At 45.9% G+C, this 16,122-nt stretch overlaps 1 protein-coding gene across 1 annotated transcript in view; it reads left to right on the top strand.

Moving 5' to 3' along the window:
* The first annotated feature begins 283 nt into the window (after positions 1-283).
* ST6GALNAC3 (ST6 N-acetylgalactosaminide alpha-2,6-sialyltransferase 3) overlaps positions 284-16,122 on the top strand; it is a 451,779-nt gene continuing 435,940 nt past the window's right edge. Inside the window, exon 1 of the mRNA XM_068239196.1 lies at positions 284-390. Coding sequence (XP_068095297.1) covers positions 373-390 — 18 coding nt within the window. The 5' untranslated portion in view covers positions 284-372. The remainder of the gene's footprint in view (positions 391-16,122) is intronic.

The following is a 16,122-nucleotide window of genomic DNA, read 5'->3' as shown; positions in this document are numbered from 1 at the left end:
GTCCCTCCGAAAAAGGGACAGTTGGGAGCTATGTATGCTGGCCTGGGTAGGTGTGATGTGTCAGTACTAGTGGGGGGCACACATGCGGACGGGGTGGGTTATAGTGGTATATAAAAGGGGTACAATACATGTGCTGGCCTGGAGCTCTGCCAGCGGCTGCTCTCCTTCCAGTCCCGGGGAGGAGAGGAAGATGCTGCGACCCCCCAGTGTGAGCCCCATGTGACCGGGGAGGCGTCTGGCTGGAGCGGGGAGGGGGATGGATGGAGCCGGGGAGGGGGGATGGATGGAGCCGGGGAATCGGATGGCCGCAGTCTAGGCTGAGCAGCTGGAGCGGTGGATCGCCTGAGCCAGTACCGGAGGATCGGCGGGGACATGGCCGGGGTCCTCAAGGTAAATGCGGCGGCTTTGTTGGCGGAGGGGAGGGATGCTGCTGCATGATGCGGGGAGGAGGGTGCAGCTCACAGCCCAGTGTCAGCAGCAGCACACCGCGGATATCTGCCAGACTGCCACTAGTGAGTCCAGGAGAGGAGAGCGGTCACAACGCCACAGCAATCAGTGTGAGCTGGCTGATAGATACTGAGTATGAGCTGATAGACAGAGAGCAATGAGTGTGAGCTGACAGATAAATCACTGAACTGAGAGTGAGCTGACAGAGCAATGAGTGTGAGCTCAGCTGACAGATACATCACTGAACTGAGTGTGAGATTGACAGAGCAATAAGTGTGAGCTGACAGGACAATGAGTGTGAGCTGACAGAGCAATAAGTGTGAGCTGACAGGGCAATGAGTGTGAGCTGACAGAGCAATAAGTGTGAGCTGACAGGGCAATGAGTGTGAGCTGACAGAGCAATAAGTGTGAGCTGACAGGGCAATGAGTGTGAGCTGACAGAGCAATAAGTGTGAGCTGACAGAGCAATAAGTGTGAGCTGACAGGGCAATAAGTGTGAGCTGACAGGGCAATGAGTGTGAGCTGACAGGGCAATGAGTGTGATGAGTGACAGCCAGACATGATTAACTGTGAAAGGAGGGCTGACAAGCTGACTGACAGATCAGTGATTGACATCAGATGGCCCTTGAGTGACAGATATGCGTAATGATGAGTTTCAGGTGAGTGTGAGCTTAGTGACATTTGTAAGTGTGAGCAGAGCGACGTCAGTAAGCGTGAGCTGAACAGTAAGTGTGAGCTGAACAGTAAGTGTGAGCTGAGTGACGTCAGTAAGCGTTAGCTGAGCGTAGTCAGTAAATGTGAGCTGAGTGACGTCAGTAAGCGTGAGTTTAGTGATATCAGTAAGCGGGAGCTGAGCAATGTCAGTAAGTGGCATCAGTAAGCATGAGCTTAGTGACATCAGTAAGCGTGAGTTGAGCAATGTCAGTAAGTGATGAGCTGAGTGACATTAGTAAGCATGAGCTGAGTGACTTTAAAAAGTGTGAGCTAAGTGATATTAGAAAGTGCAGTAAGTGTGAGCTGAGTGACATTATTAAACGTGAGCTGAGTGACATCAGTGTGAGCAGAGCAACGTCAGTAAGTGTGAGCTGAGCAACGTCAGTAATCGTGAGCTGAGCAATGTCAGTAAATGTGAGCTGAGCAATGTCAGTAAATGTGAGCTGAGTGACGTCAGTAAATGTGAGCTGAGTGACGTCAGTAAATGTGAGCTGAGTGACATCAGTAAGCGTCAGCTGAATGGCACCAGTAAGCGTGAGCTGAGTGACATCAGAAAGCGTGGGCTGAGTGACATCAGCAAGCGTGAGCTGAATGGCACCGGTAAGTGTGAGCTGAGTGACATCAGTAAGTGTGAGCTGAGCAACGTCGGTAATCGTGAGCTGAGCAATGTCAGTAAATGTGAGCTGAGTGACGTCAGTAAGCCTGAGCTGAGTGACGTCAGTAAGCCTGAGCTGAGTGACGTCAGTAAGCGTGAGCTGAGTGACGTCAGTAAGCGTGAGCTGAATGGCAGCACTAAGTGTGAGCTGAGTGACGTCAGTAATCGTGAGCTGAGTGACATCAGTAAGCGTGAGCTGAGTGACATCAGTAAGCGTGAGCTGAGTGACGTCAGTAAGCGTGAGCTGAATGGCACCAGTGAGTGTGAGCTGAGTGACATCAGTAAGTGTGAGCTGAGTGACATCAGCAAGTGTGAGCTGAATGGCACCAGTAAGCATGAGCTGAATGGCACCAGTAAGCGTGAGCTGAGTGACATCACCAAGCGTGAGCTGAATGGCCCCAGGAAGCGTGAGCTGAATGGCCCCAGTAAGCGTGAGCTGAATGGCCCCAGTAAGCGTGAGCTGAATGGCCCCAGTAAGCGTGAGCTGAATGGCCCCAGTAAGCGTGAGCTGAATGGCCCCAGTAAGCGTGAGCTGAATGGCACCAGTAAGCGTGAGCTGAATGGCACCAGTAAGTGTGAGCTGAATGGCTCCAGTAAGTGCGATCTGAATGGCTCCAGTAAGTGTGAGCTGAGCAACGTCAGTAAGTGTGAGCAGAACAACGTCAGTAATTGTGAGCTGAATGGCACCAGTAAGTGTGAGCTGAGTGACGTCAGTAATCGTGAGCTGAATGGCAACAGTAAGCGTGAGCCGAATGGCACCAGTAAGTGTGAGCTGAATGGCACCAGTAAGTGTGAGCTGAATCCGCAGAGTTTCCCCGCAGGCAAATCACTGAATGGCATCAGTAAGTGTGAGCTGAGTGACATCAGTAAGTGTGAGCTGGGTGACATCAGCAAGCGTGAGCTGAATAGCACCAGTAAGTGCGATCTGAAGGGCTCTAGTAAGTGTGAGTTGAGCGACGTCAGTAAATGTGAGCTGAGCGACATCAGTAAGTGTGAGTTGAGCGACGTCAGTAAATGTGAGCTGAGCGACGTCAGTAAGTGTGAGTTGAATGACGTCAGTAAGCTTGAGCTGAATGGCATCAGTAAGGGCCTGTCTCCACTTGTGACGCACGTGTCTGCAAGACGCACGCGCGTTGTCACTTCCTGGTGTGTGGATTCTGAGACGAATCCCATCAGCCGTGCCATTTCAGATGGTAAAATGCGCAAGTGATTCAGCCGGTTTTGCCATTCTACCCTATGGCAGAGTTTCCCTGTGCGATTTGCCTGCGGGGAAACTCTGCGAATTCAGCGCGGAAACCACGTCAGTGGAAACGGGCCCTAAGTGTAAGCTCAGTGACATTAATAAGCGTGAGCGGAGGGAGGTCGATAAGTGTGAGCTCAGTGACATCAGTGAGCGGAGGGAGGTCAATAAGTGTGAGCTGAATGGCATCAGTAAGTGTGAGCTAAGTGACATCAGAAAGTGCAGTAAGTGTGAGCTGTTATTTGGCTGCTAACACAAATTTAAATTTTAAACAAGTTAAAGCTGTCCTAAAATATCCTGGACAAGTGAAACTTCTCGTGGACACATTGTCATAACTTAGTACAGGGGTAGGGAACCTATGGCTCGGGGATCTCGTCCTACAAAGTGAATCAACCCCCAAGTCAGCTAGCTAATTGTAGAAGCTGTTAGTCGGTATTTCTCCTGTCTGGCTCTCGGGGAAATTGCTAATGTTGCTAAAACCCAAGAGAAGCTGAAGACGTGTCTGACACTTCTGCTGACTGGCGGATCAATTGTATGCACATCACCATGGCAACAGGGACAGCCCTCTGCTGCGCATGCGCACTGTCCCAGTTTGAAACATATTGTATGGCTCTCACGCAATTACATTTTAAAATATGTGGCGTTTATATGGCTCTCTCAGCCAAAAAGGTTCCTGACCTCTGACTTAGTATGAAGTAATTTTTACCAGCATTGATTCCACTACATCTTTACTAGTGATGTTACAGCATACAGTTGTGTTCATTAGTTTACATACCCTAGCAGAATCTATGATTTCTTAACCATTTTTCATTGAGTATGAATAACAAATACTTTTTTTCACTCATGGTTAGTGGTTGGCTGAAGTCACCTCAAACAACTGTGTTTACCCGTTTTAAATCATAAACCCTACACTTACTACCCAAATTACCCTGATCAAAAGTTTACATACACCAGTTCTTAATACTGTGTACTGCCCCCTTTAAGTAACATCAATAACAGCTTGAAGTCTTCTGTGGTAGTTGTAGACGAGGCTCTTTATCTTCGCCGACAGTAAAGCTCCCCATTTTTTCCTGGCAAAAACCCTCCAGTTCCTGTAAATTCTTGGGCTATCTTGCATGAACTACCGTTTTTCCCTGAATATAGAACATCCCCTGAAAATAAGGCCTATCTTATATTTCATGCAAGTTTGAAATATAAGACATCCTCCAAAAATAAGACCTAGTTGGGCCGCGCAATGTGTCCCCCTCCACTTCTCTCCTTTCCTCTGCAGAGTCGTGAGCGGAGCATTACCGTTACAGCAGAAGAAACTCACCGGCTTCCGACGTGCCCTTGTTAACGTCTTTCCTCAGCAGCGTCCAGCTTCCTCTCCCTGACAACGGTGGCTCTAGTCATGTGACGCATGCACGTCCGCTTCACATGACATGAGCCAAACAGAGGAACCCGAGCGCTGCTGAAGAGAGAAGTTATCGCTGCTACGTCGGAAGCCAGTGAGTATCCTCTGCTGTAATGCTCCGCACGTCACTCTGCAGAGGGAGGGAATGCCTTTACTGGGCTGGGGCTGCTGTTCTGTAGCTCGGGGGACCTGGTCCAGGGCAGCACATCAGGGAGGGGGTGAGGGAAGGGCTTTACTGGGCTGGGGCTGCCGCTCTGAAGCCGAAGGGACCTGGTCCGGGGCAGCAGATCAGGGAGGGAGGGAGGGAAGAGCTTTACTGGGCTAGGGGCTGCCACTGGGGAACAAAAAGTAAGCCCTCCCTGAAAATAAGACCTAGCATGTTATTTGGGGATGAAATTAATATAAGACAGTGTCTTATTTTCGGGGGAAACAGTACATGTTTGAGGTCTCCCCAGAGACTAAGATGGCTACTCCAGAACCTTAATTTTATAGCGCTAAGCTCTGCCCAGCATCCCTGTTCACACTGCTGCTAAGTTCTGGGTCCCGGCTTGATGACGTCATCAAGCCGGGACCCAACATTAGAAGCAGAGCAAGCAGGGATGCAGAGCGGGGGGGAGGCGGGTTAATTCGCCGGTAGGACGTCAGGAAGATATGAGTCCCGGTCTTCTTCTTCTCCTCCTACCTCTGCTGTTTTCAGTGATCACTATAATCTGCCGGTGATCGTAGTGATCAGGAGCCAATTGCCATGCCTCCTGATCAGTGAGGGGGGATGTCGGCTGTCATATGACAGCTAAATCTCCTCTCTTGGGTGCGCACAATCGCGTCGGGAGAAGGAAAAGCAGGTGTCGTAAATCCTACGCAGCATCAGGTTTAGGCAGCCACCAGTGCAGCTTAGGAATTACGCTCAGTGGTCCTCAGGAGGTTAAACAATGCACATTGCCTGGCTGTCCGGCTGATTCTCTGCCTATAATACTTCTAGCTATAGATCCTGAACAAGCATGGAGCAGATCAGGTTTTTCTGACTGAAGTCTGAACTGATTAGCTGCATGCTTGTTTCAGGTATGCAATTCAGACACTACAGCAGCCAAAATAGATCAGCAGGACAGCCAGGCAACTGGTATTGTTTAAAAGGTAATAACTATGGCAGCCTCCATATCTTCTTACTTTGGTTTCCCTTTACCCCTTGAACTGAATCCACACTGATTTTATATATATATATATATATATATATATATATATATATATATATATATATATATATATATATATATATATATATATATATATATATATATATATATATATATATATATATATACAGTGGTGTGAAAAACTATTTGCCCCCTTCCTGATTTCTTATTCTTTTGCATGTTTGTCACACTTAAATGTTTCTGCTCATCAAAAAACGTTAACTATTAGTCAAAGATAACATAATTGAACACAAAATGCAGTTTTAAATGATGGTTTTTATTATTTAGTGAGAAAAAAAAACTCCAAATCTACATGGCCCTGTGTGAAAAAGTGATTGCCCCCCTTGTTAAAAAATAACTTAACTGTGGTTTATCACACCTGAGTTCAATTTCTGTAGTCACCCCCAGGCCTGATTACTGCCACACCTGTTTCAATCAAGAAATCACTTAAATAGGAGCTATCTGACACAGAGTAGTAGACCAAAAGCACCTCAAAAGCTAGACATCATGCCAAGATCCAAAGAAATTCAGGAACAAATGAGAACAAAGTACTGTAATTGAGATATATCAGTCTGGTAAAGGTTATAAAGCCATTTCTAAAGCTTTGGGACTCGAGCGAACCACAGTGAGAGCCATTATCCACAAATGGCAAAAACATGGAACAGTGATGAACCTTCCCAGGAGTGGCTGGCCGACCAAAATTACCCCAAGACTCATCCGAGAGGCCACAAAAGACCCCAGGACAACATCTAAAGAACTGCAGGCCTCACTTGCCTCAATTAAGGTCATTGTTCATGACTCCACCATAAGAAAGAGACTGGGCAAAAACGGCCTGCATGGCAGATATCCAAGGCGCAAACCACTTTTAAGCAAAAAGAACATTAAGGGCCCTTTTCCACTAGAGCGATTGTGATTGCTGAATCGCAAAATCGCAAATCGCTAGTGATTTTTAAATCTCTAGAGTTGATACTTTATCATAGAAATCACGAGAAGTATTTTCCACTACAGTGAATCGATTTGGATATCGCAAATCGCAATCGCTTGCTGGAGCGATTTTTACAATGATAATGCAATGGAAATGAAAATCACAAATCGCAATCGCATAACAGAATTAATGAAAAATCGCAATCGCTGGCGTTTGTGTTTTGTGATTGTGATTGCTAGTGGAAAAGGGCCCTAAGGCTCGTCTCAATTTTGCTAAAAAAACATCTCAATGATTGGCAAGACTTTTGGGAAAATACCTTGTGGACCGACGAGACAAAAGTTGAACTTTTTGGAAGGTGCGTGTCCCGTTACATCTGGCGTAGAAGTAACACAGCATTTCAGCAAAAGAACATCATACCAACAGTAAAATATGGTGGTGGTAGTGTGATGGTCTGGAGTTGTTTTGCTGCTTCAGGACTTGGAAGGCTTGCTGTGATAGATGGAACCATGAATTCTACTGTCTACCAAGAAATCCTGAAGGAGAATGTCCGGCCATCTGTTTGTCAACTCAAGCTGAAGCGATCTTGGGTGCTGCAGCAGGACAATTACCCAAAACACACCAGCAAATCTACCTCTGAATGGCTGAAGAAAAACAAAATGAAGACTTTGGAGTGGCCTAGTCAAAGTCCTGACCTGAATCCTATTGAGATGTTGTGGCATGACCTTAAAAAGGCGGTTCATGCTAGAAAACCCTCAAATAAAGCGGAATTACAACAATTCTGCAAAGATGAGTGGGCCAAAATTCCTCCAGAGCGCTGTAAAAGACTCGTTGCAAGTTATCGCAAACGCTTGATTGCAGTTATTGCTGCTAAGGGTGGCCCAACCAGTTATTAGGTTCAGGGGGCAATTTCTTTTTCACACAGGGCCATGTAGGTTTTGAGCTATTTTTCTCACTAAATAATAAAAACCATCATTTACAACTGCATTTTGTGTTCAATTATATTATCTTCGACTAACAGTTAAAGGTTTTTAATGAGCAGAAACATTTAAGTGTGACAAACATGCAAAAGAATAAGAAATCAGGAAGGGGGCAAATAGTTTTTCACACCACTGTATATATATATATATATATATATATATATATATATATATATATATATATATATATATATATATATATATATATATACAGTACAGTTAGTCCCCGGTTAACGAACGAGGTAGGGACTGTAGACTCGTTCTTAACCTGAATCCGTTCTTAAGGCGGAACGCTGTGCCTTCTCTGGCCCCTGTGCTTCCAGTGTCCCCCCTTTGTGTCATCTCTGCCCCCCGTGCCCCCTTTCCTAATGCAGAGTATGCACAGCAGAAGCGATTACAAGTCTCACCTATCCCATGGCGGCTCCGAGCCAATCAGCGGCATCCTCTCTCCCTTCATTCCTCCTTCCTCCCAGCGGCTTCACTAGTAGTGTCGCGTAATGACGCAATCAGAAGGAGCCGCGGGGACTTGTAATCGCTTCTGCTGCGCATACTCTTCATTAGGAAAGGGGGCACAAGAGGTAGTCCCCGGGCTGCGTGACGTCATCGTGGCGGGTTGGCGGTCGTTCGTATTGGCGGGTCGTTTGTAAATCGGGCGTTTGTAACCCGGGGGCTACCTGTACATATACTATATATATATATATATATATATATATATATATATATATATATATATATATATATATTCTGCAATTTAGGGCAGTGCACACCAAAAACCTCTAGCAGATCTGCAAAACGTTAGCGGTTTTTGAAGCAGATTTTCAGAGTGATTCTCGGCATGTTTAGAGAGGTTTTCATACACATGCCTAGCGTTTTTTGGAGCGTTTTTTTGTGTAGCAGATTTCATATATTGTTACAGTTCTTACTGAACAGCTTCTGTAACAAAGACGCCTGGAAAAAGGCTCTGATCTAGCGTTTTTCAGAGCGGTTTTCCACTTTCCTATACTTTAACATTGAGGCAGAAACGCGTCAGAAATCGAAAAAATGCTGCAGCCCCCGTGTTTGCATTTGTGGAAAAATCGAACCGCTCTGGTGTCCACCAGCCCATTGTCTGTATTGCATCACACTTCCATTATGGATCTTGGACCCATACATCACAGTATAGCACCTTTATGTACCTAATCTGTACATTTAGCCAGGGTGTGACATTCAAGGTGCACAGTAATACTGCAGCACGCAGGGGTGAAACTCTGAACTTTACATGGCACAAGGGCCCAAGGAAGGGAGAGGGGCAGACGTTTACCTTTTATGGGGCCCAGACATTTTTCAGGGAAATTCTGATGGTGTCCTGTCATTCACCAGTGGTGGAAAACTAACATTGGCAATATATCTTTTCATCATCGAACTTCACTGACAAATTTACCTTTTGCAAAAAATGTTTCCAGTCTTTGGATCTGCTCTTGATTTCAGGTTAAATGCTTGCTTCTGTAACATTCAGCGCAAATATTTGACGGTTAGAATTTGCTTCTCTTCATTGGAGTAGCAGCTTTATTTTTAGTGATCTCCTGTGGTCTGCTCTGATTGATTTTTATGTAAGTCTAGAAAATTACCAGAGATCTGCTTCAAACCATCCGTTCTCACTGATAGACAGTCCATCACCTACATACATATTTCAGAATTTCTGTGATTGTTTCAGGTGACGGTCGTTGCACAAGCACGCTGCTCAGCTCCTGGTTGTGTGGCCTGTTCTGCTCTGTGGAGAGGTGAAGCTCTGTTTTGGGGACAGTACTAAAAGTTACTGTAAGAATGATAGAAGTCGGTCTGTTGTAATATAGTGCGTTAAGTCCCTTTCAAACGCCTCAAAAATGTCCAGGGAATACTACTTGTGTGCTAGATTTTCAAAAGAGATACTCACAGATTGTAGACAATGTAAAATGCGGATGTAAATTTATAAATACTGGTTAAAATAGCCAACCAGCGGTAGCGAATCCATTGGGCACATCTGTGTGGTTTTGCTGAAAAAATATAAATATGCCTGTAGTAAGCAGTGACTTATGCCGGCCATTGACGTCCACCCATAAGTGAAATACTGGCTTCTTTGAGTGCATTGATGTTTATAAGTTTATGTGCAATGGTATACATAGAGTTACACGACTGTCTTTTATTACACAAGCCGCTGATGGTGCCATTTTTGCAAAACCGGTTGGGCGGAGTGGACATTGGAACAGTGGGGGTGCCAGTAGGACTGTGATTTATGGGCATACATTCTCCCAGATTTCTGTAATACAAGATCGTTTGCAGGGCTGTGGAGTCGGTACAAAAATCATCCGACTCCAACGCCGACTCCTCAGTTTATGAAACCACCGACTCCGACTCCAGGTACCCAAAATGGTTCAGACTCCGACACCTCAATTCTGACACCTTAGTCTAATACTTACCAGGGATGTGGACTTGGTACAAAAATTACCTGACTCCCGACTCCGACTCCTCAGTTTATGAAACCACCGACTCCGACTCCAGGTACCCAAAATTGCTCCGACTCCTCGACTCCGACTCCAACTCCGACTCCACAGCCCTGATAGTATGTGAGTGAATTTTAAAGTTTTTATTCTATTTTATGCTCATGAGGAACTAGTACATCTTGACTATAATGGTATTACAGGTAGTCCCCGGTTAACAAACGAGATAGGGGCTGTAGGTTCGTTCTTAACCTGAATCTGTTCTTAAGTCGGAACAATGTGCTATCTCTGTACCTCCTCTGTGCCCCCCTGTGCCTCCAGTGTCCCCCTATGTGTCACCTCTGCCCTCTGTGCCACCTCTGCCCTCTGTGCCTGCTTATACAAGTTTAAAAGCCATTTTTTCTTTTAATTTTTTTAAAATCGATTTTCTCAAAAACTACAAGTCCAATTTGAAAAATATTTCTTTGGCTTGTTCCCATGGAAACACTGAATCCATGCCGTTCGTATCAGCGAGTCGGTCGTAAGTCGGGAACTACCTGTATTATTTTTCATGATATGCTTCACTGTGTCCTGGATATATGAGTGTTATATGCAGAAAAGGCTGGTTCATATTCCAGGCGATGGTACCATCCTTGGACATTAACATCACTTGCTTGAGACCTTATAACATGGGTCGGCATAACCCAACCTTTTGTTTGGTGTGGTGGTGGAATACAGACTTGAGAAAGAATAGCGCTGAAGTATTACAGAGGTTTGTAGAAATATTTCATCTTTACATAGATATTTAAAAAGTTTAGACCCTTAGGCAAATATTTTTTTTTTTTTTTATTGTAATGTTTTTTTTTTTTTTATTATTGATCATTTTATGTGGGTATTTTTTGGGAGGGTGGGATGTAAATAGTATTTGTTTTAGGTAAATATATGTGTATTTTTTTTATTTTTTTTTACATTTAGATGTAGTTTTACTTTTTGGCCACAAGATGGCAACCTTGAGTTTGTTTACATGACGTCACTCTAAGCGTAACATGTACGCTTAGAGGGACATAGGATGCAGAAAAAGCGAAGCTTCCGAGAGAAGCTGTCTCTTTTTCTGCGGGGGAGAGGAATCAGTGATCGGGCACCATGGCCCGATTCATTAATTCCTGGGCTAACGATCCGCGGCCGATCGCGCGCGGGACCGCTATTGGCCTCCTTGACGCAGTTCTACGTCATGGAGGACAAAGTGGTTAAAATAACTTTTCAGCACTTTGCAACTGAAAAAACTACTAAAAGGTGAAAACGAACTGTCAAATGGTGAGTATTTTCTTGCTTGCTGATGCAGTTAGCTGTATATGGGCCAGGGTCTTAAAGTGTTCCTGAGACTGGGACAGTGACAGTGACGGCGGGGGCCGTGCGCGTGCCCCCGCAGCACTCCTGGGCATGAGAGCGCAACGAGAGGAGCACGCGTGGCCACACATGCACAGAAGAGCATGGCCAGCCAGAATATCGGAAGCTTTTCCAAATAAATGGAGCCGTCAGAGAGGACAGCAAGGGAGGCCCGGGACCTCAAGGGACTGGAGAGAGCCCCAGGTAAGTATCAGTCATGCCACTGTCCCTGTCTGAGGTTCACTTTAAATTAATTTTTCCTCCAAAAGATGCATTAGGGATTATTTCCAGGTGATGTCTTAATTTATTATTTTAATATATTAATAAATATATTTATTCAAATATAGTCATGTTATTTTGGAACATTATCATAACTTTCCCAATCCTGAATTCCATCATAATTTGCTCGTAATAGACTCTTTCCTATGGTACTTACCAACAGGCAGGGTTCACACTTATTTTTGCGATAAACTTAAATGTATTTTTGCACGTTTAAGTACTTTTTTGTTTATCGCAGCAAATGAAAGTCAATGGGAATTTGCCCCAGGGCTGTCAGTACAAAAATCATCTGACTCCAACTCCGACTCCTCAGTTAATAAAACCTCTGACTCCAACTCCGACTCCAGGTACCCAAAATGGCTCCGACTCCAAACTCCTCGACTCCGACTCCACAGCCCCGATTTGCGTGCAACGGATTTATGCTGCAAGATGTACGTTTTTTGCGCATGTGAAAATGTGAATGCAGTTTTTAGAATTTCAGCAGAATACCTAGTCCGTCTGAACTGGCCTTTATCGTACCTGTTTCAGAGAAATCCCATTAAATGAATTCTGCAGTTCAATAGGTAACAGCTAAATGAACTATGTAAATAGTGGATGTAAGGGGGGTGGGGTGAGTTGTGTTTCAATTTAAGCAGACCCGAAATCAGATTTTCCTCTCTGCTCTAAGAAACAGCATAATAACCTTTAAAGAAAAACATTTTTGTTACAGCTGATACAAATCCTGCAATATCAATATCTAAAAAAATCTACAGTGTGTCTACTTTCTGCTTTCATGGAAGCAGACATAGGGTTAACATCCCGTGTTTACAAATTAGCTGCTTTGCCGAGGCTTCCAAGATTCCTGAGCTGACTCAGCTGAGAGATCAAATTACACTTGTGATTAGTCACAGATGAGGGGGAATAAGACAGGCTAAACTCTCTAAATACACACAGTGTGCATTTCTTTACGTTTTCCTTCTGTCCTGTATAAGAGGTAAGGTCCAATTTAACATTCTGTGCTTACAAATTAGCTTCTCTGCCTAGGCTGCCAAGATTTCTGATATGACACAGCTGGGAGATCAATTTACACTTGTGATTAGTCACAAATGAGGGGAATTAGACTTTCTGTCCTGTGCAAGAGTTCAGGTCCACTTTAAAGAAAAACCATAACCAAGAATTGAACTTTATCCCAATCAGTAGCTGATACCCCCTTTTACATGAGAAATATTTTCCTTTTCACAAACGGGTCATCAGGGGGTTCTGTATGGCTGATATTGTGATGAAACCCCTCCTACAGTGTGATGTCAGCGCTTCACAGCACGGACGTCCTGACATCACACTGTGGGAGCCTTGTTGCATTGTAGGAAATAACAGCTGTTTCCAACTGCCAAAAAAGCAAGCAGCATCTCTTTCCAGGTAACATCACATGCCAGCAGTAAAAATGTCACTAAGTGATAAATGTCAGAATGTAAATCAGAGAGAGGAAAGATTTTACAATGGGCAAACTCTACATAATTATTGTAAAAATGAAGCACTTTTTTGATTACATTATTTTCACTGGAGGTTCTCTTTAAAGGGGAACTGAAGAGAGAGGTATATGGAGGCTGCCATGTTTATTTCCTTTTAAAGGGAAGGTTCAGGGAGGGTGGGTAAAAAATAAAAATCAATTTCCACTTACCTGGGGCTTCCTCCAGCCCGTGGCAGGCAGGAGGTGCCCTCGCCACCGCTCCTCAGGCTCCCGGTGGCCGACCCGATCTGGCCAGGCCGGCTGCCAGGTCGGGCTCTTCTGCGCTCCAAGGCCCGGAACTTCTGCGTCCCACGCCGGCGCGCTGACGTCATCGGACGTCCTCCGGGCTCTACTGCGCAGGCACAGAACTACTGCGCCTGCGCAGTAGAGCCCGGAGGACGTCTGATGATGTCAGCGCGCCGGCGTGGGACGCAGAAGTTCCGGGCCTTGGAGCGCAGAAGAGCCCGACCTGGCAGCCGGCCTGGCCAGGTCGGGTCGGCCACCGGAGACCACCGGGAGCCTGCGGAGCGGCGACGAGGGCACCTCCTGCCTGCCACGGGCTGGAGGAAGCCCCAGGTAAGTGGAAATTGATTTTTATTTTTCACCCACCCTCCCTGAACCTTCCCTTTAAGCAATACCAGTTGCCTGGCAGCCCTGCTGATCCTCTGCCTCTAATACTATTAGCCATAGCCCCTGAACAAGCATGCAGCAGATCAGGTGTTTCAGACTTTAAAGTCAGATCTGACAAGACTAGCTGCATGCTTGATTCTGGTGTTATTCAGATACTACTGCAGAGAAATAGACCAGCAGGGCTGCCAGGCAACTGGTATTGATTAAAAGGAAATAAACATGGCAGCCTCGGTATACCTCTTACTTCAGTTCCCCTTTAACCCCCTTGGCGGTATGAAAAATACCGCCAGGGGGAAGCGCAGCAGTTTAAAAAAATTTTTTTTTTTTTTTTATCATGTAGCGAGCCGAGGGCTCGCTACATGATAGCCGCTGCTCAGCGGCATCCCCCCGCCCGCTTCGATCGCCTTCGGCGATCAACCGATCAGGAAATCCCGTTCAAAGAACGGGATTTCCTGGAGGGCTTCCCCCGTCGCCATGGCGACGGGGCGGGATGACGTACGTCGGGACGTCATTGGGAGACCCGATCCACCCCTCGGCGCTGCCTGGCACTGATTGGCCAGGCAGCGCTCGGGGTCTGGGGGGGGGGCCGCGCGCCGCACCGGATAGCGGCGATCGGGCGCACGGCGGCGGCGATCGGGGTGCTGGCGCAGCTAGCAAAGTGCTAGCTGCGTCCAGCAAAAAAAAAATTAAGTAAATCGGCCCAGCAGGGCCTGAGCGGCACCCTCCGGCGGCTTACCCCGTGTCACACACAGGGCCGGGCCGAGGCATAGGCTGGAGAGGCTCCAGCCTCAGGGCGCAGTGTAGGAGGGGGTGCACAATTCATTCAGCTGTCATTCCTAATTGTGTTTGAAGCAGAAATAAATAAGAAAAGGGGATACATGGCAGTGACTGCAAGCCAGATAACTAGATATTAAGGTGTTGGGGAGGTTGTGGGCCCTGTGGCCCTCTTAGTCTAATAGCAATCAGTGTGTGACAGCTGGGGCGGGAGGGATGGATGGGGAGCACTTTGGTGTCTCAGCCTTGGGTGCTGGAGGACCTTGTCCCAGCTCTGGTCACACACGAGGTTACCGCTAAGGAGGTTTTAAGGGAGACAACACCAGACAAGGAAAAAGTTGTATACGATCATCTGCTCAAGAGTCACCTCTTCATATGTAAACAAACCTTCCAGAGGAGGATGTGTGTAGAAGGTAAAGGGAGGAGAACTACTATTATAACTCACATTGCATTAAAAAGTGTACATTTCCCATATTTCCTGGCAACTACAGGAATGACATTGCCGTTAAACTAGGAATGTATGAAAGAGAGATTGTATGAGGAGAGCAGGTGAAGTACTATATGACAGGTAAGTCAGCTGGAAGTCTCTTGAAAAGCTGTCACTGCAAACTATGAATGATGAATGAGGTGTGCATCTTTTTCCAAGTACTAATCTTCCCCCCAGATAAATGTGAATCATTTCCTATTAGCTGATGTCAGAAACTCCGGCTTCTCTGAGTCTGAGCATTAAAGGTAAACTCCGCTTTTATGTAAGGCCTGACTAAGCGCTGGCAGAAAGATCACAGCCAGGATTCCCTCCCCATTAGGTCACCTTGGCAACAATCTTGCTGCCAGCGTTTAGCTGCACTTTTAAAAAAAAACATATAACTACTTCACAAGCTATTTTGTAGCTGAATGTTATTTAAATGAGTTTCCCTGTTTCAGTCTGCAAAATGTAATTTCTAAGGTGTCTGAAAACTTAAACTACTTTCACTTGCAAATGGACAATTCTGGCTTATTCAGGTGTTTGATTCAGACATGACTGATGCCAGAATGGTCAGCAGCACTGCCAGGCAGCTGGTATTGCTTAAAGTGAATTGGAACCGCATTTAAAAAAATGAGACAGATACTTACCCAAGGAGAGGGAAGGCTCTGGGTCCTATAGAGCCTACCCGCTCCTCTCCTGGTCCCCTCGTTCCAGTGCTGGCTCGCCCGGTAGTAGTATTTGACTAAATTAGTCAAATACTGCTCTACCCGGCCGTAGGAGGCTTCAGAAGTCTTCAGGGAGCCCAAGTGCTCCTGAAGAAGGGCGGCCCTGTACTGCACCTGCGCAAGCACGCTCTCTTGCACGCTCACGCCTGTGCAGTATGGAACGGTAGCGTTGCGGAAAATGCTGCGTTTTTGCTGCTAATGGAAGTCTATGGGCCGCAGCAAAAAACGCATATCAAAAACACATATGCGTTTTTGATGCTTGTTTTTATAATGCAGGCTTTGTTGCATAACCTTCAAAAACGCACGTAATGAAAGTTAATGGAAACGCAATGGTATGCATCTTACATGCCTTTTTCTATGCGTTTTTGGTCTTCCTAGTGATTTGCATAAAACGTAATTA

The sequence above is a fragment of the Hyperolius riggenbachi genome, chromosome 6, assembly GCF_040937935.1.
Source record: "Hyperolius riggenbachi isolate aHypRig1 chromosome 6, aHypRig1.pri, whole genome shotgun sequence".
NCBI classification, from domain to species: Eukaryota; Metazoa; Chordata; class Amphibia; order Anura; family Hyperoliidae; genus Hyperolius; species Hyperolius riggenbachi.
The sequence above is the reverse complement of the archived record's forward strand: the minus strand, read 5'-3'. Positions and strand labels throughout refer to the sequence as shown.